Source organism: Bombus terrestris, chromosome 13 (assembly GCF_910591885.1).
Source record: "Bombus terrestris chromosome 13, iyBomTerr1.2, whole genome shotgun sequence".
Lineage (NCBI taxonomy): Eukaryota > Metazoa > Arthropoda > Insecta > Hymenoptera > Apidae > Bombus > Bombus terrestris.
In genome coordinates, this window is record NC_063281.1 from 12,031,970 (window position 1) to 12,055,602 (window position 23,633).

Genomic DNA, 23,633 nt, shown 5'->3' on the forward strand with positions numbered 1-23,633 from the left:
TCGGCGGGAACGTCTCGCCGCGTCGGGAACGTATTTCGGTAGTGTGTACACTGACCAAAAAACCATACTCTTTCATGGTTCACTGACCTCGTCCAGCCTCTTCGCACTCTATCTTCTTATTTTTCTTTTTGTCTTTGCCTCGCTACTCGTTACCCCTCTACAGTGGCTGCCGAAAGTATTTGGACACTTCTAGAAACCTTTTCCGAATATATTATGTGTGTTATAGGAATTTTAAAATTTTATTAAATTTTGGAATTTTACGATCATATTGGTAAAATTTCAAAGAAAATTGAAAATATACGTACGACGATACCACGTGGACACTGGGTCGTTATCCAGCGGACCACGCGACATTCTCCGCTTTCCGAACCATTCATTCCTATCTCTAATACGTTTCCTTCTTATTCTCTCTGCGTTTTTCACACCATGACTTTAATTTACATACAGTATCGATACGTTTAACGACGATTGGAAATTAAGCACTGCGCAGACTATAACGTCTTTGCGATAACCGAAGATGAGACTAAAAGATTCTCTGGAAAAAAAGACGACATTTTACACGTACCAGTCTATTATTAGATAGCTGCAAAAATTAGACAGTTCTGTCATTTCTCTTATTTGTTTGTCACGTTTCTTTGTGTCCCTCCCTCCCTCCCTCCCTTCTTTTTCCTCCCTCTTTCTTTCCCGCTCTCGATCTCTTTCTCGTCGCCCCTCTATCCCTTCCATTCCCATATTCTATCCCCCTTCTCTTTCCCCAACGATACTCGTTCAGGTAACAAGTATTTCCGAGCTCTCGACTCGGTCATACACCTGTGAGAGTGAAAGTGTCCTCCATCCCCACTAAGAAGCTTTGTACCGTATAGCCACGCTGACGAACAACCAGCCCCGACGCTAGAAGAGACAGCAGAAACGACGTCGCTACCGCTATTATCGTCGTCATCGCCTATTGCTACCGCTATCGTCATCGTTCTCGACAAAAGAATATTTTTATCGTGAGAAAACCATCATCTCCGACTTCATTCACTTATTTTTATTGCTGGGTCTAACTCATCGTCGTCTGGATTCATTTCGATTTGTTTTCGTTTTTCAAAATCTCGTACCGATGAAACATATTGTCAAAGATATGCGACACGTTGATTCGAACGATCGTTGAAGAAAAAGTTGAGTGGCGTGGTAATGTCGATTTTCCTACGTCTTCGCTTTCTTCGCGAGTGTAATTGCACTTCTTTTTACAGATCGCATATTGCATATCGCGAAGAATTTTAATTCTTTGCTAAGATATAACTTCGAGCGTTAAGTACACGTTGGTACCAGCAACGTGAAAGAGTAATCGATTCCTTTCCGCCCTTACTTTTCTCCAAATCGGGCATTTCCATCGTGAAAGTATCAAGGAGAAATAATTAAAGAAAAGAAGGAACGCTACTTCAGGTAGCGAGTGTGCGTAAAGAAACTGGAGGGTTTAAAGGGAATTAAAGAGAAAGTAAGACGGTAAAGGCAGCAAGTATGCGCTGCCTGTTAGAAATACTCGTATAGCGTGTAAAACCATGATGGGTTTAAAAGACATTAAAATGCTTTCATCGATGTATTACCTTGTCGTATCCGATGTATATTACCTTCCGAGGAGAAATTTCGAAAGGTGCGTTCCATAATTTTTTTTACCGTACTTCTCTACTGGCAATCAGTCGCCAGTCGAAATAATACAGTGTTACAGGGTATAGACGCACGGTAGTTTGCGATCGAACTGACGTAGGTAATAAACCCAGAAACGCCTGTCGGGGCCAATACACCCACCTTCTTTTATGGGGCAACGAACTCTGTATATACTCTCTGTATCGTACTGTATCACGAATCACGGTGTCACTCACAACCTATCCTTTATTCGCATACATTAAGTCTGGAGAACCACCACCGATCCATTGATGAATCGTTCGTAATTCAAATCAGGAAGCTCGTTCTCTGATTTCGTTCAATTCGTTCCAACAGGTTGTTTAATCGAATTATTTCTGATTACATATGGATAAAATATTCCGCAATTATTTGTCGACACTAGCCGATCGTCGATATATCACGAAGATCAGATTAAGAGGACTAATCTTCCAAAGTGATAGAAATACTACTGATGTTAATACGATGATATTTATATAGTAACTGTATGTAATAGCGTATGAATACGATGAATACTAAAATATATTATTGTTATGTTTTTTAATAGCTTAAGGTTATATCCCGGTGGTTCCATCAGAAAGCAGTAAACGTTGATTCGAATTATTAATTCATCGTTAGTTTGTACTCTAATAAAATTCATATACCGTTACCATAAATCAATTAAATTGTCCCGATACTTATGGTCGACAGTGTATGCGACTTTAGGTTCGTTCCATTATCGTAACCGTCAAATTCGTTGAACTTTCTGAAATGCTTCGATATGGTTTTACGTAATAGGGCGAGCAACGAACTGTTTCTTAATTATCTCCTTTCGCCAAAAATATTTCGTTTGGTTCGTCGGCCCGTCCTGCATCAGATACAGGACGATAAAATGGCATGCTTGCGAAGTACGAAAGTCGTGAAAATAGCGTATTAACAAAATTAGCATAAAAGGAGAAAGTCGCGGTCGTTGGCCGCACGACCACGTTTGGTTCGACTGTCGAATCTGCGAATTCTCGTGTGAACGGGTCTCGCAACAGAAAGATCGAGATATGGCGACAACGTGCGACCGATCGGACATTCAAAAAGAAACTGTACTCACACACACAGTCTGAGGAAAAAGAAGGCAGACAACGGGTACGGGACGAGTATCCACTGGGAATAAATCGAATATCAATTTTTTTATCTGAACAAAAATGATTCGTCCCCGTGTTTGTCTTTCTCCAGAATAACGAAAGAACAGTCTGGCATCTTTAATTCCTGTTCAATACGTTACGCATGTACTATACAATTGCTGTAAGTCTAACTGTAGTGATATTCTAGAAAAATGAAATCGCATTCGACATTATTTTTGTAGAACCATTTAATTTCTATCCGACGATAAATCAAGACGTAGATCATTTTCTAGCCTCTAGCCTCTAAGAAGGTCCACAAATTTGGCGAGGATCATTTCCGTTATGAAGACTTTTTCAATTCCTTTTGTCTTTCTCATCACTCGAATCAGCCACCCTATTCGATTTCCTTCGAGACCAACGTGTTAGCGATAATAGTTTCGTTATATTCTCGATTTACACGGGTACGCATTAATAGTCATCGAACCATTAAATGGGAAGGATTTTAAAGAGCATGTGAAACTTACTAGTCAGTCATCGTTTACCTGGTAGTTGATAAATAATTAAAATTGAAAGGTAGGAGCTGTTGGCTGATCTTGACATATCGCATTACGATGCGACTCGCATACGGGTGAATAAACTTGAGAAATTTATCGAGGAGAAACGATGATCTCTCGCGAGCAAAGAAAAGGACCCTAACCTTGATAACTGGATCCAGCCAATGACCCCAGTCGATCGTTGCCCCGGTTCTACCTGCTTACCACAAGAATTAGAGAAAAGAGGTAGATAGACTGGTACCTATGTGCCAATCCTGCATCTTGTTCCACCATTAACCCTCCTTTAAATATGACCACCTCCTACTATAATATTCGTTTTAACAATGATGATTCTACGTTCACCGAATAGCACAAATAAAGATGAAAAATAAGAATACAAGAAAATAAAAAAATATGAAAAACAGAAAAAGAGAGAAGGTAAAAAGGAAGGATAGAAGTTTGGGTCGACGAATTATCAAAGTAGTACGATAGGTTGAACGAAAAAGTGAAGGAACAAATAGAGTATATGAATGCAGGGAAAGGTGAATCGTGGAGGACAGGAAGGATCACGAAGAAAAGCTACGTGGTTCGTCCATGAGGATTGCGATCAGCATAAAGTTCGTTATACCCTTCGAAGAGAGTTGACAAAAAGTCTACGGTCATCAACCAGCCTTGGAGAAAAATCATTTTATCGAGCTCGGAGTAGTTGTCCTTAGGTTAAATGAAAAATAATAAAATTACATTAAAAGGTTGAGCAATTTATCACCGGTGCGAATTCAATTCGAATAGTTCACCTCACACGAAGGAACGAATATGTTGAACTTTTGAAAGAAAGAGGGATGTACAGAACAGAATAGGTACAATTAAGAAAAATGGAAAAGTTTCGGCAGTAAAGGGATAGCTTCAATATTTAAATTGTACTTATTGGAATAGGAAAGAAGATATAAATTTCTTATGAAGACTACACGGGAAGAATATAAGCCTTGTTTTATTGATTTTTACGTCACTTTATGATTGAAAGGACGATTGTCGCCAAACATTCAGTTAATAAAACCTAACATATCTACTCTCATTAGCTGTTAATACCCCACTTCGAAACTGCTAGCGATAAAAAATTGAATCTCTTTAAAGTTATCCGCAAATAAAAGTTCAATGGGGTGAAATTAAAGGTGATATCGAAAGTTAAAGTATTATTATATTTTGTATCTTTAATATAACTTTTTAACTGACCAATGTTTACGTAACATTTTGTGCCTGATTATACCCATAGGATATACTGAAAAAGTATAACTGCTAAACCTTGGGACATTCTGGATATCGTAACATGTTACATCTCAGGAACTTCAATAGTTTTAATTAGCTTATTGTGTTTGATCGAGAGCTTATTGCCAGGGGTAGTAGTAATAGAACCCTTTTCACTCCACTCCACTTTTCCCTCTACTTTTCCTTCTACTTTTCAAACCAACCCTTCGCCTTCGCCTTCGCCTTCGCCTTCGCCTTCGCCTTTGCCTTCGCCTTCGCCTTCGCCTTCGCCTTCGCCTTCGCCTTCGCCTTCGCCTTCGCCTTCGCCTTCGCCTTCGCCTTCGCCTTCGCCTTCGCCTTCGCCTTCGCCTTCGCCTTCGCCTTCGCCTTCGCCTTCGCCTTCGCCTTCGCCTTCGCCTTCGCCTTCGCCTTCGCCTTCGCCTTCGCCTTCGCCTTCGCCTTCGCCTTCGCCTTCGCCTTCGCCTTCGCCTTCGCCTTCGCCTTCGCCTTCGCCTTCGCCTTCGCCTTCGCCTTCGCCTTCGCCTTCGCCTTCGTGTCCCTTTGAAATTTTCCAGTGGCGAAGGAAGATGTAATTAAAATATTTACTGACGGTTCACAGCCTCAAAAAAGAAGTGGTTGAGTAGACTCGCGTTGGATCGCTAAAATATATTGTGCTTATACAATTTCTGCTGATCATAGAGAAAGAGAAGAAGCAAGCTTAGCGTTCGTCTAAACGATGGTGTCACTGCAGTGACGGCATTTGCAAACACAAACAGTTCCAGATATAGTGTTTAACTCTATGTAATCATGTAAATTGTAAGTAGCGTAAATATGGAAGTAGTAAATCTCATCTCATATATTTATACCTTAGGTTAGAATTGTGGAAGAATGACTGATTAACTTCTAGGTAACATGTAGAATACAGTACGTATACGTATGCATATCTTACAATGTTATCCTGTAAATGACATTAGTGAAAGTTGTAAGTCTGATTAAGCTTAGGACCTCGAGATAGCTGTCTTCCTAATCTTTTAGAGACCTTCTAAATCTCTTCAAAAAAAAAAAAAAAAAAATGTCAAAACCAAAGCACTCACGATCAAGTTCTACGAAACAAATCAGGTAAGAAGAAAGAGGCCGAAACTAAAAAATAGTTTTTCCTTGTCCTAGATGGACCAGATAAGCGAAACTTGTCAAATAGTATCTTTTTTACTTGCTATTTTTGCCCTAGGACCCTAGGGTCCTAGGGTGTAGATTAGAGCAGCGATATTCTAACACATTGATAACGGTTGACAAGTTCTTGGAATTACCAAAGATAATCGAAGGGCTAAAAGAAATTGTAAATTTAGCCACGTCCACGAAATATCACAAATGGACTGACAAACAAGATAGCAAGGAACGACGAGACAAAAGTATTAGCGTCAGTAGTTTATGCCAGTAATACTTTTGATAGCTTCAGAGTGCGACGTGGTTCTTTGTAACTGTTCTAATCGTAGTATTTTATATCAAAATAACAAATAATGTGTTTTTGAGGATACAATATATAAATAATTACAACTACAACGTTAAAGTGAACATAATATATATAATATATATAACTTTCGCATAAAATACAAAATTCTAAAGCGATTCGTATTAAAGCAGAATAAGCAGATCGTTCTTGCCGTCTCGATCGTGTAGTCGTATCTCGATTGTAAAACGGTCGATCGACTATTTGAAAGTCAAAAATTTAAATTGTTTCTATTCTTACTTGTGTCCGACTTAACAGACTACTCGGGATTGCCAGTCAATCGTTTACGTTGTAACTGGGTAGTTCCATCGTTTAATATCCTCTAAAATACACAGCTTTCATACACATATTCTCGCTCAACTTCAATTACATCTGAGTTCAGTGTTATCGTCGATAAATATTCGCTACGTTTTTACGTTAATAATTACGTGAGTATTTGGATACTTCTCAATTATTGCAAATATACAGGATGTCTTTACAATTACGATACAACCGAACAAGAAGTAATTTGTTTGCTCTTTGTTACAGGTAACGCAGCAAACATCGTTTCGGAAGATTCAGTCGAATCGCTCGATGTTTCATCGGTGCTTCACAAACTGATTCACGATGAACTTCATTTACGCGATATTCGTTTTATTCGTATCCGTTCTTGTATACGTTTTCTATATAAATCGAAAGATACGTCGTCTACCACCTGGTCCTTGGCAACTTCCGATCGTCGGCTATCTTCCATGGATCGATGCAAAAAAACCACACGAAACTCTGACGAATTTATCCAGAGTTTATGGTCCTATATGTGGCTTTCGCATGGGTTCCGTTTATACCGTTTTATTGTCGGATCCTCAATTAATAAAGCAGACCTTCTCGAAAGATATGTCCACCGGTAGGGCACCTTTGTACCTTACACACGGAATTATGAAAGGATATGGTAAGATTATCTGACAAAATCGTGTGTATCACTCAGAAATTATACTCGTTAATTCTATAAATCGAAAAATAGAAAAAAGTAACGATATTATAAATATTATTTCGTAATTTCGAATGACTTTGTACAGGTTTAGTTTGCGCGGAGGGAGAACGGTGGAAGGATCAGAGAAAATTCGTTAGCAATTGCTTACGAAACTTTGGGATGATAAAGCACGAAGGACCAAAGCGAGAGAAAATGGAGAAACGAATATCCGATGCAGCAAATGAATGTGCAGCGGTATGTCGTATTATTAGTCACTTCTTCGTTGTTTCTTTCGATAACTAATCGTGATACATATATACTAATCCTGATAATAAAATTTCCGACTAAACATAATAGTACTAGGATAACTTAAAATAGTAAAATATTTGCTTGGTGAAAAAGTAAATACCAGGAAGAACAGTTCCAAACAGATTACATGTTGAGAACAAAAATATTTGGCTTTCTGATGTCTAATCCTGTTAATAGCATGAATTGAATTCAATAGGTCGACGCGATATATCAATCGATGACACATCACTCATTTTTTATATAATTTTCTTCGTCTGCGTATGATAGGCACTGAAAAATCGCGGGGCAAATGGACCGATCGATCCATTAAATACGCTTCATCATTGTATGGGTAATCTTGTTAATAGCATCGTATTTGGAAAAACCTATAAAGAGGAAGACGAAGTTTGGAAATGGCTAAGACATTTGCAAGAAGAAGGAGTGAAAGAAATTGGTGTCGCTGGACCGCTCAACTTTTTACCTTTTCTCAGGTACATCCAAGTGTTAAATTTTAAACGACATTATTAAAATAAAAGAATGACAAATTTATGCGTAAAAATTGCACTTCAGATTCTTACCACGATACGGCCGAACGATACAATCAATCGTCGATGGAAAGGAGAAAACGCATAAAGTATATCGGCAAATACTCGAAGAACACCGTGCAAAAATCACGCAAGCATCAGAGAATACGGATAGAGTCGAGAGCTTTTTAGCAGCATTCGACGAACAAATGAGGAAAGAAAACGGCACAAAATCCGAGTTTTTCACAGAACCCCAACTGTACCATTTATTGGCGGATCTCTTTGGTGCTGGAACTGATACTACTTTGACCACCTTTCGTTGGTTCCTTTTATTCATGGCTACCCATCCTATGGAGCAGGTATGTCGCACTCTCCTACAACTCCTCTTACTATAATCTCATAGCAAAAACAACCTTTGTCCATATTTGTCTTTCCTCGGAAAAGCAAACTATTTATCCGATGATAAATTCACGTAAAGGCAGTTGGACCGTCTATCACTTCTATTTACTCTATTATTCACAGGAAAAGATACAATCGGAGATGGATCTATGTTTGAAGGAAGGGGAGCAGCCGACTCTAGACGATAGAATCGCTATGCCTCGTCTCGAAGCTGCTATAGCCGAAGTGCAAAGGATAAGGACTGTTACACCACTCGGTATTCCTCATGGAACATCAGAGGTACCGTACCGTTCACAAATCAAATGCCACTTCTCGACGGGAAATTTCGTCTGTTTAGGATATGCAGATAGGTGATTACGATGTACCACGCGGTACCATGATCGTGCCGATGCAGTGGGCTATTCACACCGATCCTGCTTACTGGCAAGATCCTCTCGAATTTCGACCCGACAGATTCCTATCCGATGATGGAAGTTTCTTCAAACCGGAATCGTTTCTCCCATTTCAAAGTGGTAATTATCTTCGACTTTTCTCCCGCTCCTTCTCTTCTCTCGTTCACCTTCTCTTCGTGATATTATAGATACGTACTTTCTGCTTCATCGTATTTATTCGAATAACAAATACCTGCTCGACGCGTTTTTTCTTTTCTCCCCCTTTTATTTCATTCTATTCTCTTTTAATTTTATTTCGTTTGATTTCATTTTGTTCGAAGGAAAACGCATTTGCGTCGGAGAGGAACTCGCTAAGATGGTACTATTTTTGTTCGCCGGGAGGATACTGCGTGCATTCGTTATATCCGTACCACCGGACGAGATCGTCGATCTCGAAGGCGATTGCGGCATTACGTTAGTCCCGAAACCACATCGCTTGATGTTCGTTCCGCGACATCAATAATTAACGATTATAATCGATAAAAGATATGGATCTAATAGATCGACTATTGTAATACGCTCGATCATCGTTACAAGTTACAACTATCACAAGCGTGTTTTACGAAAATATACATTTTTCATAATTAACCTGGTCGAACGATCGATCGTTTAGAAAGTTTTCGTCCAGCGGATAAACGAACGACTCTTTCGTTTCTCCTTTTCTCAATCACGCCTCCCCGTTCCCCTCTTCCCCCCTTTGTTGCTGTTCGCTCCTTTTTTGTATCTGTCTTTTTTCTTAAATACCTGTTCTTTCGTCTTGGTCGAGCTATATCGCCTGTCATCCCGAAAGTTCAGCTTCCGCCCACATTCCCGTCCCTCCATCTCTGGCTCTCTTAATCTTTTCGTCAACAGGTATATTCGTGAATTCGGAAAACACAAAATCGATTCCCCGTAACACACAAAAGGTATCCCCTTCATCTTCTTCGTAATTACAGTCTTTTTCTACTTTTTTCCCTTTTTCTTCTTCTCTTTCTAGCGAAACGGTGTCTCAAGCGTAATACAAACCGAGAGAAATATGAAATAAATACGAAATAAATTGTGGGGAAGGAAAAGCAAAAAAGAGAAAGGATCATCGACTACTGGATCGAAATAAAACGGGGAATGTAATTTTCAGCTCAGAAAAAGTCACGAACATAATCGTGACGGTCGTTTCGTTCGTGAACACGACTCGTCGAGCAACAACGTACGCACGATGCGATACGAGGCAATGATTGATTTTCATGAAATACAAAATATCGATTTATTTCGTGCGAAGAGGAGACACACGTATTATCAATTACAATTACAAGCTTGGTCATATGGTCATTAGCATTGTTCAATGATCGTTACAAAAAAAGAAAAATAGATAATAACATTAAGTAACACAGATTCGCGGTCGGCGGGTGAACACAATGCGGTGCTCCGCAATTCGAGCATGTAACATATAAATTTCTTACTGGTGAATACAAACGAAGCATCGACGCGGTGATATGTACGTGGCGTTAAAGCTCACCGCGGCAAAAGGAAAACGTAAGAGGAACGATGAAGAGGAAAAAAGATGACGGAATATAAAGAAACCAGGGGGAATCCGCGTCGATGGTTCGTCGGCTTTCGCCGGACACGCAACAAAATATATCTTTGGAAATGATTTTACGATCGCGTTATCACAGGAATCTCGAGGGTCCCATGTCCTAAATTCGAAATTCACAGCCTTAATCTTTGCCCGCACCCAACGGATCGAGTTCGATGTTGGTCTTGAATTCTGAAACGCTACGTAACTACACTGTGTGTGGTGTCGCAAGAATCTCGTTCTAACTTTCACGAAAATCACTGTTCTAGGTCAACAGCCGCGTCCATCCGACGCGCAGCCCTACGATCTAATCCATTCGAATTTAGTCGCGTCGAAACTTTCGAACGATAAGGGAAAGAGAACTCGTTTAGTCGAAGACGATCTCGCGCTCTCGTTCACCGCCTATTATCAAGATAATACCTAGATATGTACATAATATGGTAACCTACGAATATCTGTGCGCACACTCACAGCGTACTTCGTTACACGCTCTTTTGTTTTTTCTTTTTCCTTTTTTTTTTTTTCTTTTTTATTATTAACTCGAAATTCTTAATCTAGCATTTACCACTATCGCTATCGTCGATATTGTCGTTATCAATTATCATTTTACCAATACTATCGCCTGTACTATTGTTGCCGCTATTACTTTTGTCTATTTCTATAGCTACCGCTACCACTACCACTACTTATTTCTAATACCGTTACTAATAATTGATTCCTCTTATTATCATTACTATCTAAAAGTCTTTTGTCTCTTTTTACGTCCGAGACTGCGTCAACACAACGATCTCTAGAACGTGACGGATCATCGTTGACGGAATTGTTATCGAAATCGTTTTTGTATATTGTATGCAACGAATTTGAACATGTACACGCAAACTTCTCGTATCATTCAACCGTATACACACGTTCTATACCGACATACATTTTATCAAATAACGCTAATGACTAAATGCGAATAAATAAAGAGCGAAATGTTACCCTAAATATGTATAAATGCTGTCTAGTACACGCAAGGAAATTAAATAATAGAAATCGAGAGTGAAACGACATTTATGCGATAGGTAGATGAAGAGAAGAATAAGAGGAGGGATAATGGAACGCATTCGAATGAACTTTTCGACGACGATGTGAAATCTTGTAGGGCTGATTAAGGATGGACAAATGTACGACGGATCGGATTGAATCGTATTAGATCGAATTGGATCAGGTTGGATCGTGTCGGGCCAAGTCGGTCCAGGTCGGATCGGTCTCGTTAGGAACGATTACCGTGCTCCGTCGATCGTTATGGAGCGTTCGAAAAAGCAGGAAACTCAGTGACTGCCGATATTCCGCAGAATAGCGCCGGAGGGGATCACATCGTTGCTCGCATCTTCGATGAGATCCAAATTTCTTGGTACCAAACAAACGTCAAAGGGGTCAGGCGTGACGGTGACACCGGCGTTGCCGCGCAAACTCGGCAAGGACGAGCCCTGCGGCGATCGCAACTCGAACGTGTGCATCAACGAACTAAAGAACAAGAATAACTCCATGCGTGCCAACACATCGCCCAGGCACATACGTCTGCCGACACCGAAAGGCATAAAGTATTCCGGTTTCTGGACTTTACCTTCGGCCGAGAGAAACCGACTCGGTCGAAACTCCTCGGGCTCCTCCCAAAGTTCTGGATCCATATGCACGGCATGCAACAACGGTACCACTTGCGATCCAGCTGGTATCGTGTAACCGTGCAACGTCACATCTCTGAAACATTTTTACACCTTTCAATCTTAACTATCTCACACGTTCCATCGAGATCGTGATTCATCCATTCATTCATCGCGGCGGCCCAATACTACGAAAATTGTATATCTATATCGGCGCCTCGTCTTTGTCCTTTTCTCTTTTGCTCGTCCACTCACCGCTTTACAAGATAGCAACGTTTTTCGAAAGCAAATAACCTAATTAGCGACTGGTTCGATTTTACTTTCGCTTTTATCGCGGTATATCGATAGATATTAACCCAATTGAAGAAACCCAATTATAGCAATGAGACGAAAGAGAGAATGATCTCGCTCGATATAATTCGATTAAAAAACCAGGTTGGAAATACGACCGACGAATTCTCGTAGGAATCGTGTTAACAGTGGGGTCTGTAGACGATATAATTACCTCGTCGTTGCGTGTGTGGTTCCCAAAGGGACAATACTCGACCGCCTAAGAACCTCGAGTATCGTCGCTTCGGTTATCGGAAGAAAAGGTAGATCCTCCAAAGCAGGCATCCTCGATTTTCCTACCACTTGGTCCAATTCTTCCTGTACGGCAGTTGCCGCATCCGGATGATGTAGCATCAAGATTATTGCCCATTCGAGCGTAGTCTTCACCGTTTCCATACCGGCAGAGAACAGATCACCGAGAATTTGTTGCATCTGGCGATCTATGAATAGTACGAAAAAAAGAAAGAGGTGAGTAGCGTAAAACGAAACGCGATTCTTACGAGAGAACTGCGAATGTTTATGGAGTTCTTTGTTAAATTTCGTAAGAAACCAAAATTTATCGACATCGTTCGTTTAAACCCAGAAGACAAATTCGACGTACGTCGCTTCCTATCTTATATTAGCTTCTCTATACGTATTTATATCAAAAAGCTCATGCTCGTTAATAAAGGAAATAATCAAAGATAAACGAAAACAGCACGCAAAATTATACGAAATATTTAATATCGTTGCGACATTTAATAAACAAATTTCCATTTCTTTGTCCATGAAAATACGAATGAAAATACAAATTTTCATAAATATTCGCTGTCTATGTACGAGATATATCATCGGTGCACTCTCACCATGATTTTTCCCTTGAAAGAGCGTAGTCGCGCGACCTTCTCCCTTCGCTTTCTCGATCTCGAGCAGATAAGCGTCGACAAGGTCTCGTAAAGTGCTTTCGTCGAACGTTGCTCGATGTTGATCGACCGCCTCTTGAAAGAAATCGGCCATTTCCGCGCGATTTTCCGCAATCTTGTTGCGAACCTTTTGCAGGCAAGGCAAGTAACGCATCACAGGAATAAAGTTGACAGCGGCCATACTGCCGAACAGCTTGAAACCTTCCTCGATCAAGTCCATGAATCTTTTGAACCTTTTGTCGCCATGTTGGAAACGCACTCCCATTATAATGGAACATATAACGTTGCTGATCGACATTCCAAGGGAAGCTGAAACGTCTGTCGGTGTTCCTCGTTTCGTCACCAATCCACGAAGGAACGTCTTAACCTCGCGCTAAAACCAATTAGAAATTATTCGTCTCTTTTTCATTTACTTGATATCAAGTGCAACGAAGCGAGTATTATACGAATGTACAGTAAAACCTTGATTATTCGGATACAATCGGGACGCACGCTGTTCGGATAATCGGATATATTGGATTTTTTTTCATAAGAACGTCGTTTATCTCGAGATACGTTTAAGTATTAATATTAGTCAGAAATAAAGATTTGCGAGCAAAGATGTATTATCAGTTTCAGTTGCTATTTATATTTCTTAATCTTTCTTATACGGCCGACTATTCTTAAACTTCTCATTAGTCGATCGTTTGATTAATTTTACTCGGGTTCTACTGTAGTACGTGGAAGAAAAGAAAAGCTATAAAAAAAAAGGAAAGACGAAATTTTGTAAAACGCAGCGCTCACCATGATTCTCGATTCCATAATTTTCTTCCCACCGCCCATATAGGTCATGCCGAAGCCTCTGAGCTTATCGTGAAGAAATTTTCTTTGGTCTTTCCACATAGCACCTTCGGTGTTGATAATACCTACGAGAGAAAAACTTTTGAGCTTCAAAAGTCAAGGGAACTGACCAGTTCGTAGAACGAAACCACTTCGAACGAATAACGCAGATTCTACGTGTTTTAATTCGTACGCGGCGTAATAATATAATAAATTATCTATAAACTATACAAGCTTTCCTGCCGGTAATCACGGAATCGAAAGAATCGGTGACGCGAAAAAAATAATCTACGAGCAAGATGAACGCAATGTATCGAATAACGAAAAAAAAAGAGGTAGAAGTCAGTTGGTTAAAAGTGGAAAACAGGAAAAAAAAAAGAAAGATTCGGCGATAAAATCGGACGCACGCATACAGCGGCGAGATAGTTGATAAAAATGTGAGAAGAAAAAAAAGGGAAGAGATAAGAATCTAGTGGGAAAGCGTAGAGTGAAAAATATGCGAGAACACGAAATCGAGATAGAGTTAGTTATCGGGAAACGAGCATGACAGGCGTCACGTGTTATACACTTACCATATCCACCGAGGATGTTGATGAACTCGGTATGCGGTCTGCCAGTAAACTCTTCCCGACGAAACGTGTCGCGAATCGTACGATGATCGCTAAGAACAACCACCAGTTGCGTTCCTAGTCGAGCACTGAACATTGGACCATACTTCTTTGCGAGTTCTCCGTACCGGAGGTGAACGTCGCCTTTCAAGAATGGCAAATAACCAAACACGGGTACACCCCAAGGCCCTGGAGGCAAAGAGCGCACATACCTAAGCCATTGCATGCACCTTACTACCAATAATACACCTAAGAACACGAGAAACGTGTAAAGGACCTCGATTCTCGTGCCACCCATTGCTTGCCAAGCCCATTGTGTCGCGTGTTCCACTAACATCGCGCTATATTCAATTACGCTTTTATAATAATACGTTTTGCGTTCGTTTCTCCAAATATTTCGGGAACGAAATTTCCCTTCGATTTTTCCAATTCGAAATAGGAAGCTTTTTTCTCTCAAACCCTTAATCCCGATACACTTTTATTCGTTTCTTCCTTCCTCTCTGTATTCTATCTTTTCTTATCGTTTTAACTTTCCCCCGGCTTCGTAAATTGAATTTCTACCCCTCTCTCGATTACTTTCTCTTTTCGTTATCACTTCGACCTCTTCGGCGTCTAATATTATACACAACCTTCGTTGTTACTTCCTATTCTTTCTCTTTCTGCTTCTTTTTCCTTTCTTCCCTCTCTCCTTTCTCCGCGCAGCACCTTCTTCCGTCGCCTCTTTCTTCCTTTCAACCCTGTCTCCTATCTTCGCTTTTCCCGTCTCCTTTCGCTTTCTACGCCCCTTTCTTCCTTTCCTTCCCTCTTTCTCGCTTTCTTTCTCTCAGAACTTCTTCGATCCCTTCTCGTCACGACACGTTCGCACGTCCCGACGAAAAACCACCGGTCAACCTTCCCTCTGGCTGCTTTCGTATCGGCACGGACACAATTTTCCTACTCGAAACGATGCTTCCGAAATTCGCGGCTTTAAGTATCAAATCTGACTAGGCTGGTGGGGCATAATCTGGAGGGGAATATAGGGGAATAGGAGAGGAGAGGGGGGAAGGAGAGTGCGCGCGCGCGCGCTTCTGTGTAATGCGTATGCGTTTATGCGTGTGCGCGTGCGCACGTGTGCGAGAGAGGATAATTGGAGCGATTTATCAAAAAAAAAAAAAAAAAAAAAAAAAAGAAACAAAACAGAAACGATGGAAGAAAAATCGTCGATGCCGATTTAGTAACGATTACGCAACGATCGAGAAGGCTCGCCGAAAAATCAGATAAAATGAAATATCGCGAGACGCGGTGTCCGCTATAACGGATAGAGAAAGAAACCGCGAATCGTATCAACTAGCAGAGACAATGAGTAGGAAAAACGTGCACGCACAGGTGATAAACGCGCTCGCTTGTTCTTACGCACTAGGGGAAGAAACGTGGTGGGAGAGTCAATGGAAGTATGGGAGAAACGAGTGACAGAGAGAGAGAGAGAGAGAGAAAGAGAGAAAGAAAGAGCGAGTAAGAGAGAGAAGAGAGAGGAGGAGCTGGGCAATTATTTAATGGAATAGTGGAAGGTAAAAGAAGAAAAACGCATCGGAGTGGAATAAGAGTGAAGAAAGAAAAAAGTAAAGGAAATAAGAGTGAGAAAAGAAAAAGAATAAAGGGAAGGAAAAAAAAAGTCGGTCACAGCCGCAGCCGAATTCACCGGCGCTCGCTACTTCGTGAATCGTGCGAGCCACGGGAAGATTGAGTGTACACTAACATACACCTTCTTGTCCTTGCCCGCTTATATAGTGACTCATCGAGTACCGGCCCCCCAGCGGCTTTAAATGGCCCCCCGGATGCCTCCCAATTGCCCCCGGCAGTCCCTGAATATGGTGGGGCAACGGTACAAAGAGGAGCAGAGACGGACGTAAAGGAGCGGAAGGAGTCAGGTAAGACGGTGGTCCGTTGAACGAGTTACGGTGACACGAAACTCGGTGGGGGTACGACACGAGCTTTGCCTTCAGGGTAGTGGACCAACTTCCGTCGAGGGTGCAAGGGCGGACTCCTTGTACCACAGTCTCGTTGGTCGAAGACCACGAGGTCTCTTCTACCGCCACCATAGAGTGGGGGCATTCGGGCCCCCTGCAGGGATTCGAAACCGTCAACCTATGGTGGGGATCGCTATCACCAAACCCAACGGTGCCTCTCCGTTTTACACGCAAAGGATCCGCTTCGGGTCAGCTATTCTTTCGATCTTTGCTTTGTCGTCCCTTCTCCTCCTCCTCCTCCTACTACTACTCCTCTTCCTCCTCCTCCACCTCCACCTCCTCCTCCTCCTCCTCCTCCTCCTCCTTCTCCTCTTATTTTTCCTCCTTCTCTTTCTCCTCCTCCTTCTCTTCTTCTTCGACATGCGTTATACACATACAATGGAAAAGGGACAAACAAGAGAAAATTAGAACAGTGTCGCATAATAGATACGCGAACAAGGCGAAATACGCTTTGCGCTCTAACACGCGAAGACGTCTCCTTCTCTCTTGATTTTCCTATTTTTTCGTTGAAAGTCTAGTTTATTCGATCGTGAATCGAATCGTAACCGATTCGATCGAGCCGCGAATTATTTCTCCGTTCAAAGGATAGAGCGCATTTTTCCTTTTCAGCAGATACAAGGTCGTAATCGCGAACATGAAAGCACGTTACGAGAAACGAGCGTGAAACAAGCGATAAGACGAACGATCGTTTAAGCCGCAAGATTGTTTCTTCAGCGTTTAAACGAATCTCATTTTTCACACAGCTACGTATACTGACACAGACCTGGCCACCGCTGAACAGTCTCGCGGTTCTTCGGCGGTTGGGTCATTGACCCAGTTCGTATTCTTTCTCGATAGCCATGTCCGGTTTTCACCAGGGACGATACCAGAAATATCCCTTTTGCCATCGAACACATACGCGTTCTCTGTAGTAATGTTCGTTCGAAACCGGGAAGAACGCACGCTCGTTTTACTGCACACGAACAACACGTATTCCGCCGAGTGTTGTCACTCTGCGTCTCGGCTCCACGTTTGCTCGATTCGACCAAAAATAATCAATTTATCGCTGTTAATCGTAAAGTTCAAGGCCTCGATTTCATTGGAAACAGCAACGATAGCTTATTTTCCCATACTTTTGCCTTTCTTCGCAACAAGATGTAACTTGACGTAACATCCTCGATGTAAAAACGATAATGGGAGAAACGTAAGAAAAAATGGATCGGATCGTCTTGTCTCGTCGAATCGATCTTTGTCACTTATCTATTATCTACGCTATGTGTGTCACGAGTTACAGCTTCGATCGTTTCGATACCACCCTGTGATATTTTCATTGTTCGAATTCCGCCTTCTTTATGGCAACATCTTCTCTACGATAGTAATACATGCACGATATAGTAAGACGATTAGCAACAGGTTTCACGACTTTTCTTCGCTTTCTGCCAAGTATGTCCAAGAAGAAGCATAAGTCGTGTAAATTGGTTGCGAAAACCGATGCGATGTCACTCGACGATCCGATTACGAGTCGCCCGTTCGTTTCACTCTGTAAAATTCGAATCATCGAAACAAGATGATGAACGTTATTCGAGTATAATTAGCGTAGGATTTTCCTCGGAACAATTTCGAATGGAAGGGAATAAGAACGGAGATCAAAAGAGGCGAGTATGAATTTCGATTGATAAGAATTAGCGGGAGAAGACACGCGCGATGCGACGACAGCGATAGAAGCAGAAGAGTTCAATTATTATCGGACGCGTACATCGAACCCCCATCGCGAGACGAAAGGAAAATGATTCACCGATTAATACAGCAGGCCAATAACAGATATTGATTCGCCGAAACCAAAAAGAGTTACGATCGACTTAGCCGGAATATTGATACGTCCAAGTGCTACGCGTGTCTCGAGATAAATATTCGACCTTCAGAAACTTTAAACATGCATCGTATGTTTGTATGACTATTCGTTTCCTCCTGCACGTACATCTATACGATAATTTTACGTATCTCTTGAAAAGTCGTCTTTCTTGCTTTTTTCTGCGCGTCCAAGATCCGTCCGTAATCCAATCCAACCTATCGACGACGTAAGAATCGTTTCGTAACTTTGTTCCGATTTTTAGTCGCGCGATTGTCTCGATCGAACGATCTCACGAACGTACGGACAAATTTGACTCTGGCTCTTTAACGATTCGAATTTCACAGAGTTTACTTTTGGAGAGGTGGGAAGAAACGATGCGACTCGGTTTTCTCTCGGTGTCGGTCCAAAACGGAAGAACATGGTCGTATAAAGGAAAAGAGAGGAAGAAGATGATGTGCCGCTATATCGTACTGATAGTTTGACCGAGTTATAGTTTAACCAGAGTATAATCTCATCTCACACGTCATCTCCCACCGTTATCAGCTACCGATGCTTCGTCAGTTCTGGTTCAACTTTCTTGTCCCCTTTCTCTTATCGATTGCTCCTCGCTCGATAAACATCGTAATTCCTAATTCGACGTGTCCGATCTCGTCACACTGTAGCACCTAGCTATCGGTGAATTAAACTGTAGACTTTTCGATAGGAGAAGGAGACAGGTGAAAAGGGGAGAACTAGTACGCTACCATATACCGAAGTCCTCGTACTACTATATGTATAACTGTTACGGATCGTGAGCATGCGTGCACGTAAACGTGATCGATTCTTCGAATGTGTGCATACGCGAGAAACAACTTGCTCGCGTAATCAAGTTTGCGATTTCTGATTGTTTACATGCGAGGGCATTGCCCGGATGCCGTTTACCTTACGTACATTCCAGGTGTTACCACTCCCTCCTTCGTCACCTCGCGATTCCAACCTCCTACCGCCTTCCAAGGAACCTACAACGCGTACACGAACCGCACACGATCCATTCGCACTCACGCAGTCGTTCCCGCTTGCAGGTACTAGCGATCGAGCCGATACTCGACTAGGAGATGCATGAATATTCTGAAAAAAATTCGAATTATAACAGCGGAACGAGCCCACCGTCGGTCGAGTAGAACAGCCATTTCGCACGCTGACCCATCTAATCCCCGCTACCACTTTTCTTCGACTATCGCGTGCGTTTCGACGTTCCAATTCGATTCCTCTTTCGTCGTGTCCACGATTTCTCCTCGCCTTCTGTTCAAACAGAACGAAACCGAGCTGCTCATTACCGACCAGAGAAATTGCAACGGCAGATATCACGCGAGAGATAACTCTTTCGAAGATAAGAGAAAACTTTCGGCATTCGACGAAATTCACGAGTTATTAACTCGTAACTGACCGAAGATTAACCATGTAGAAATTAATGAGAGCGATTAAGCGTTACGAGTAAGCGTGTGAATATGTTTGAGCGATAGGCGAGAATAGATAATACAAGTTGCAAACATTTCATTTTCTACGCAACGATTAACAACCGATCGAGTTGATTATTTTTCTCAAAGTTTGGCGTGAAAAGAAAAATTCTATGGCTGGTCGATTTACGAACAAGAGCGGAGAAATGCAACGTTGTATAGATGTACGAATATAACGCATGTATAAATACAGATACAGAATGAAAAGGGAGAACGAGACGGGAAACGGGTCGTGTCAGGTAATTTTTAGCGATACCTACGCCCGCACAATCCACCTTCGAACGGGTTTCCTTTCTAACGGCTAATAACGGGCCCCGGACTCCGGTTGGGTACGAGAACGCGGTTTTTGACCGTCCGTTATTCCTTCTTCGAACCTTCTCCCGAATCTTCTGTGGAAGCCCCCCGTGGGACCTTCGGTCGATCCGTTAGAAACCATAGTGGAGTCTCGCCACGCGGCCGTATTTTAATTCTTGGCGGTCGAATGTCACTGCTACGGCTGCTTCCTCGCCCCCTTTTCGACTCTTCCACCGACCCCTCCAATTCCTTTACGTCCGCATATTGTCGATAAAGATCGTCGTGTAACCCTGTTTACGCTTTTACCCTTTTAATCGTTTACTTTGATCTGGTCCAATTTCTCAGTCATTATAAATTTCGTTAGCAATCTCGTAAACACCGTTTTCTTTTGACACGGCAACAACCATTTACCCTAGGAAACTTTCTATTTTTTTAATCGATCGGATACAGATTCGATCGCCACTGCGCACAGCTCGTGTCTTGACTAATTGCGATTCGCAAAAAAGGACGTCGTACATATTGCGAGCACGTGTAATATACGTGCGAGTACGTAACACTCGGGATAATGCCGGGTGAAGGACCGAACCGTGCATCGGATGGATGAACTGGTTGTCCGGTTGGTCGTGTGCTCGGTTGCTCGATTGCTCGATTGCTCGCTTGCTCGCTTGCTCGCTTGCTCGCCCGTTACCATCACTGACCACTGCCAATGGGTCGATAACCTGAGACCTCTTTCGCAGCCGAAATTTTCGAAGCTCGTTCTAGCATGTCGAATCGAACACGAAACACGGAACACGAGACGTGGAACACAGAATATGGAACATGGAACACGCAGACCACGTAACAACATCTTTTCCTCCTTGCCTTTCGTCTTCTCTGTCACCTTCCAGCTGCGGGGCTGCGGCAGTTCACCGCGTGCCCAATTTACAGCCGAATTGGCGCGCATTCCGTATCAACCTCGATTCCTTTCCGTCTTTCTTTTCCGTTCTTTTCTTCCCTTCCTTTTTAGAGTGAAACGTCGCGCCGAAAGAAACGCCGACGATAATATTCGAAGACACGATCGCTCGAGTGGCATCGTCGTCGCGCTAATTCTCTTTTCTTTTTTCATCGGTCTGCATACACCGAACGATTCTACTTTCCAACGTAATAGATCCCCTTGCGTTACGTAAGAAGCGCGAAACCGGTGGATATGTGGCTCGCACAAACGATGTCGTAGCACGATGGCTATACTCGGTCACGAAAACGACAGGGAACGAGCGCCGCGAAGTTATGCGGATCTTCCTTTGATCGCTGACTGTGTACGGATTTCTCGGTTCGCATTTGCCCGCATTACACGCATTCCTTCGCACATCGTCGTTTCAACGCCCTCCACCGATGCCCGCCACCGAATGGGCCAATGTAATTGCAAAACCCCGATCGTCGAAACCTTGTTGCAAAATTTGTCAAAATATTCCCTGCCGTGAATTTCGTAACGCGGCCAAGAAACTGGGTAACGAAATCGAATCGTCTCTTCTTTCTACATGCTTTTTGTCCTCGACTCGAGATTCGAGAGTTTCGAACGCCGGCTATCGCGGATTTAACAGCCTCCTGTCCTTCTATGTCTACGATTAAAATGATAACACAACGACGAAACCGTACGAGGCGAATGACGCTAACACCTTCGAGTTGGAGCTCGAAGGAGAACCTCGAGGTGAACGACCGCGGTAAAGTGGCATAAGTGCCGTACACAAACCATGTTCCAACTTATACCGATCCGTTTGGTCCTTCCTTCTCCAGTCACTCCAACTTTATAATCATCGTCTGGTCGAAAATTTTACGTCCCATAGTAGCAGCATGGCGACGACGAACAAAGAATATCGTCAAACAACAGCGAAGAATACTCGACGTATTCTATGATATCGCGTTAACCTATATTTAGGACAACTGCATCATATTCCGACGAAGCTGTTTTCTACGTCTACATTCTCATAGTCCACATAGTCGACATTCTAACAACGATCTTAGATTCTTTGACTTTATTAACAGAATATGTATATGGTTTTGCAAACGGAATTACCAGATCGTCTAACTTTGTCCTCTGGCTCCATCGACGATTCCAGGCAATCTGCTCTCACCGTGAAAATAATAAATTTTTCATACGATTCTTTATGTAATATTGTACCGAGATTCGTTGATACTAAGAAATAAACGGAAAACGTAATAAACGGTAGAAACTTGGTAAAAAATTTCGGGGTTGAAAAAACACGAACGAAAAGAAGATTTGGGTCAAAGATTATCCTGCCACCGTCGAAGTAAACAATCAACGAAAATCAAAGTTTAGTTAAACGATCGAATGGCGCTTATTTTTCTACTTGTCAAGTTTTTTCTTTACTTTGACAATTTTGTCGGTCATCGTCGCGTGACAAAACGGAAAGGATAAAAAAGAAAATGTAAGGTAAACGAGATAAACAAGAGGACAAGCAAAGAAAAAGGAAATAGTTTTGTTGGTATCTTGTACAAGTACACAGCAATTAAATCGACAAGCGGTCAATGCTCGACTGACCTCAACAACAGTAAAAGTGACAAACGGCTCGACTTCTCGTCCAAGTCGGCCGCGGAACTTGATTTCTCGATTCTTGCCCCACAGCCTATCAAAATGATCTACTCCAAGCTCAATTAGCCTTCGAACGATCTGCATATTTCTCAATTCGATATTCGTTTTTCCCTTTATTAAGTAAAGGTAATTCATTCAGCCATTTCGATCGCTTCCTTCTCTTAACTCTGACCAAAATCCCGTAGATTCAGGAACCGGTGTTCGAAGTCGGTGTACGAAACTGTGAAAAGTCTTAGCTCGTTGTACACACGCTCGATACACAGCAAGACTACGAAGAATTGTAAATGTGATCGCAGGCTGATTGGTAGGGATTGGCGCGAAACGAGATCGAAATATCAACGCATGCCTCTTAAGGGGCCTCTACACGTTGAAACATGTTGCGATGCATGCATCGACACCTAGGTTGCATGATACATGTTACAATGTATGTACATCTGTATCGGCGAATCGGTATCAAAATCAACTTGTATCGATCTGGTAATAAGGATACCGAATATAAATCTTGTAGGAAATCAATTTCCTTTCGAAACGAAATCTTTGAGAAGGTTCCTAATTTATTTCCAGCGAAGGCATACGCAAATATTTTCTACAATCACAGTGTTCGTTCGTTCTTGGTTCTTTTAATAACGCGAAATTAGAAAATCCGTTCCTCTCAATTAGCCGTGTTTTCGCTCGTTTCGTTCCTATTCTTTAATCTTTCGTTCTATATACCTCCTATTAATGATAATAATACCGGAGTTGGAAGATAATCAGACATTTTGAAACACGTGTTTCAACGTCGTTATCACACCATAAACTGTGTAGAATCGGTAATGTGCAGGTAAACTGAAACCGATGCAAATTTCATGGAACCTAAGTGTCGATACATGCATCGCAACATGTTTCAACGTGTAGAGCGGGCTTTAAACAGGAAACCTCTGGTTGGTATCT

At 42.0% G+C, this 23,633-nt stretch overlaps 2 protein-coding genes across 6 annotated transcripts in view; one reads left to right on the forward strand and one right to left on the reverse strand.

Moving 5' to 3' along the window:
* The first annotated feature begins 5,012 nt into the window (after positions 1-5,012).
* Positions 5,013-9,220, forward strand: LOC100650054 (cytochrome P450 306a1). 4 transcript variants are annotated; one of them, XM_020866223.2, is made up of 9 exons: positions 5,013-5,350; positions 5,442-5,653; positions 6,570-6,969; positions 7,097-7,245; positions 7,567-7,769; positions 7,849-8,161; positions 8,325-8,480; positions 8,539-8,713; positions 8,914-9,220. In XM_020866223.2, the coding sequence occupies exons 3-9, from the start codon at positions 6,648-6,650 to the stop codon at positions 9,093-9,095; spliced, it is 1,500 nt and encodes a 499-aa protein (XP_020721882.1). In that variant the 5' UTR covers positions 5,013-5,350; positions 5,442-5,653; positions 6,570-6,647; the 3' UTR covers positions 9,096-9,220. The 4 variants fall into 4 exon arrangements, with proteins under 4 accessions (XP_020721882.1, XP_012170922.1, XP_012170921.1 ...); XM_012315532.3 differs by having other exon boundaries at positions 5,013-5,653; XM_012315531.3 differs by lacking the exon at positions 5,442-5,653.
* Positions 9,221-9,858: 638 nt separating this feature from the next.
* Positions 9,859-23,633, reverse strand: part of LOC100642897 (cytochrome P450 18a1) — a 31,338-nt gene continuing 17,563 nt past the window's right edge. Inside the window, exons 2-6 of one of the 2 annotated variants that reach the window (XM_048411457.1) lie at positions 14,451-14,675; positions 13,843-13,964; positions 13,003-13,432; positions 12,333-12,597; positions 9,859-11,924 (exon numbers count right to left, since the gene is read on the reverse strand). In XM_048411457.1, the coding sequence (XP_048267414.1) occupies positions 11,495-11,924; positions 12,333-12,597; positions 13,003-13,432; positions 13,843-13,964; positions 14,451-14,675 (1,472 nt within the window). In that variant the 3' untranslated portion in view covers positions 9,859-11,494. Of the gene's footprint in view, positions 11,925-12,332; positions 12,598-13,002; positions 13,433-13,842; positions 13,965-14,450; positions 16,758-23,633 lie in introns of those variants that run through there. The other variant, XM_003400126.4, reaches the window with a different exon arrangement.

Excerpts from the sequence above, each read along its gene's own strand:
- LOC100650054 (XM_012315532.3), top strand. The coding sequence starts at position 6,648 with ATGAACTTCATTTACGCGATATTCGTTTTATTCGTATCCGTTCTTGTA. Across the intron at positions 8,481-8,538 it reads TTCCTCATGGAACATCAGAG|GATATGCAGATAGGTGATTA; the intron begins GTACCGTACCGT and ends TCGTCTGTTTAG. Across the intron at positions 8,714-8,913 it reads GTTTCTCCCATTTCAAAGTG|GAAAACGCATTTGCGTCGGA; the intron begins GTAATTATCTTC and ends TTTTGTTCGAAG.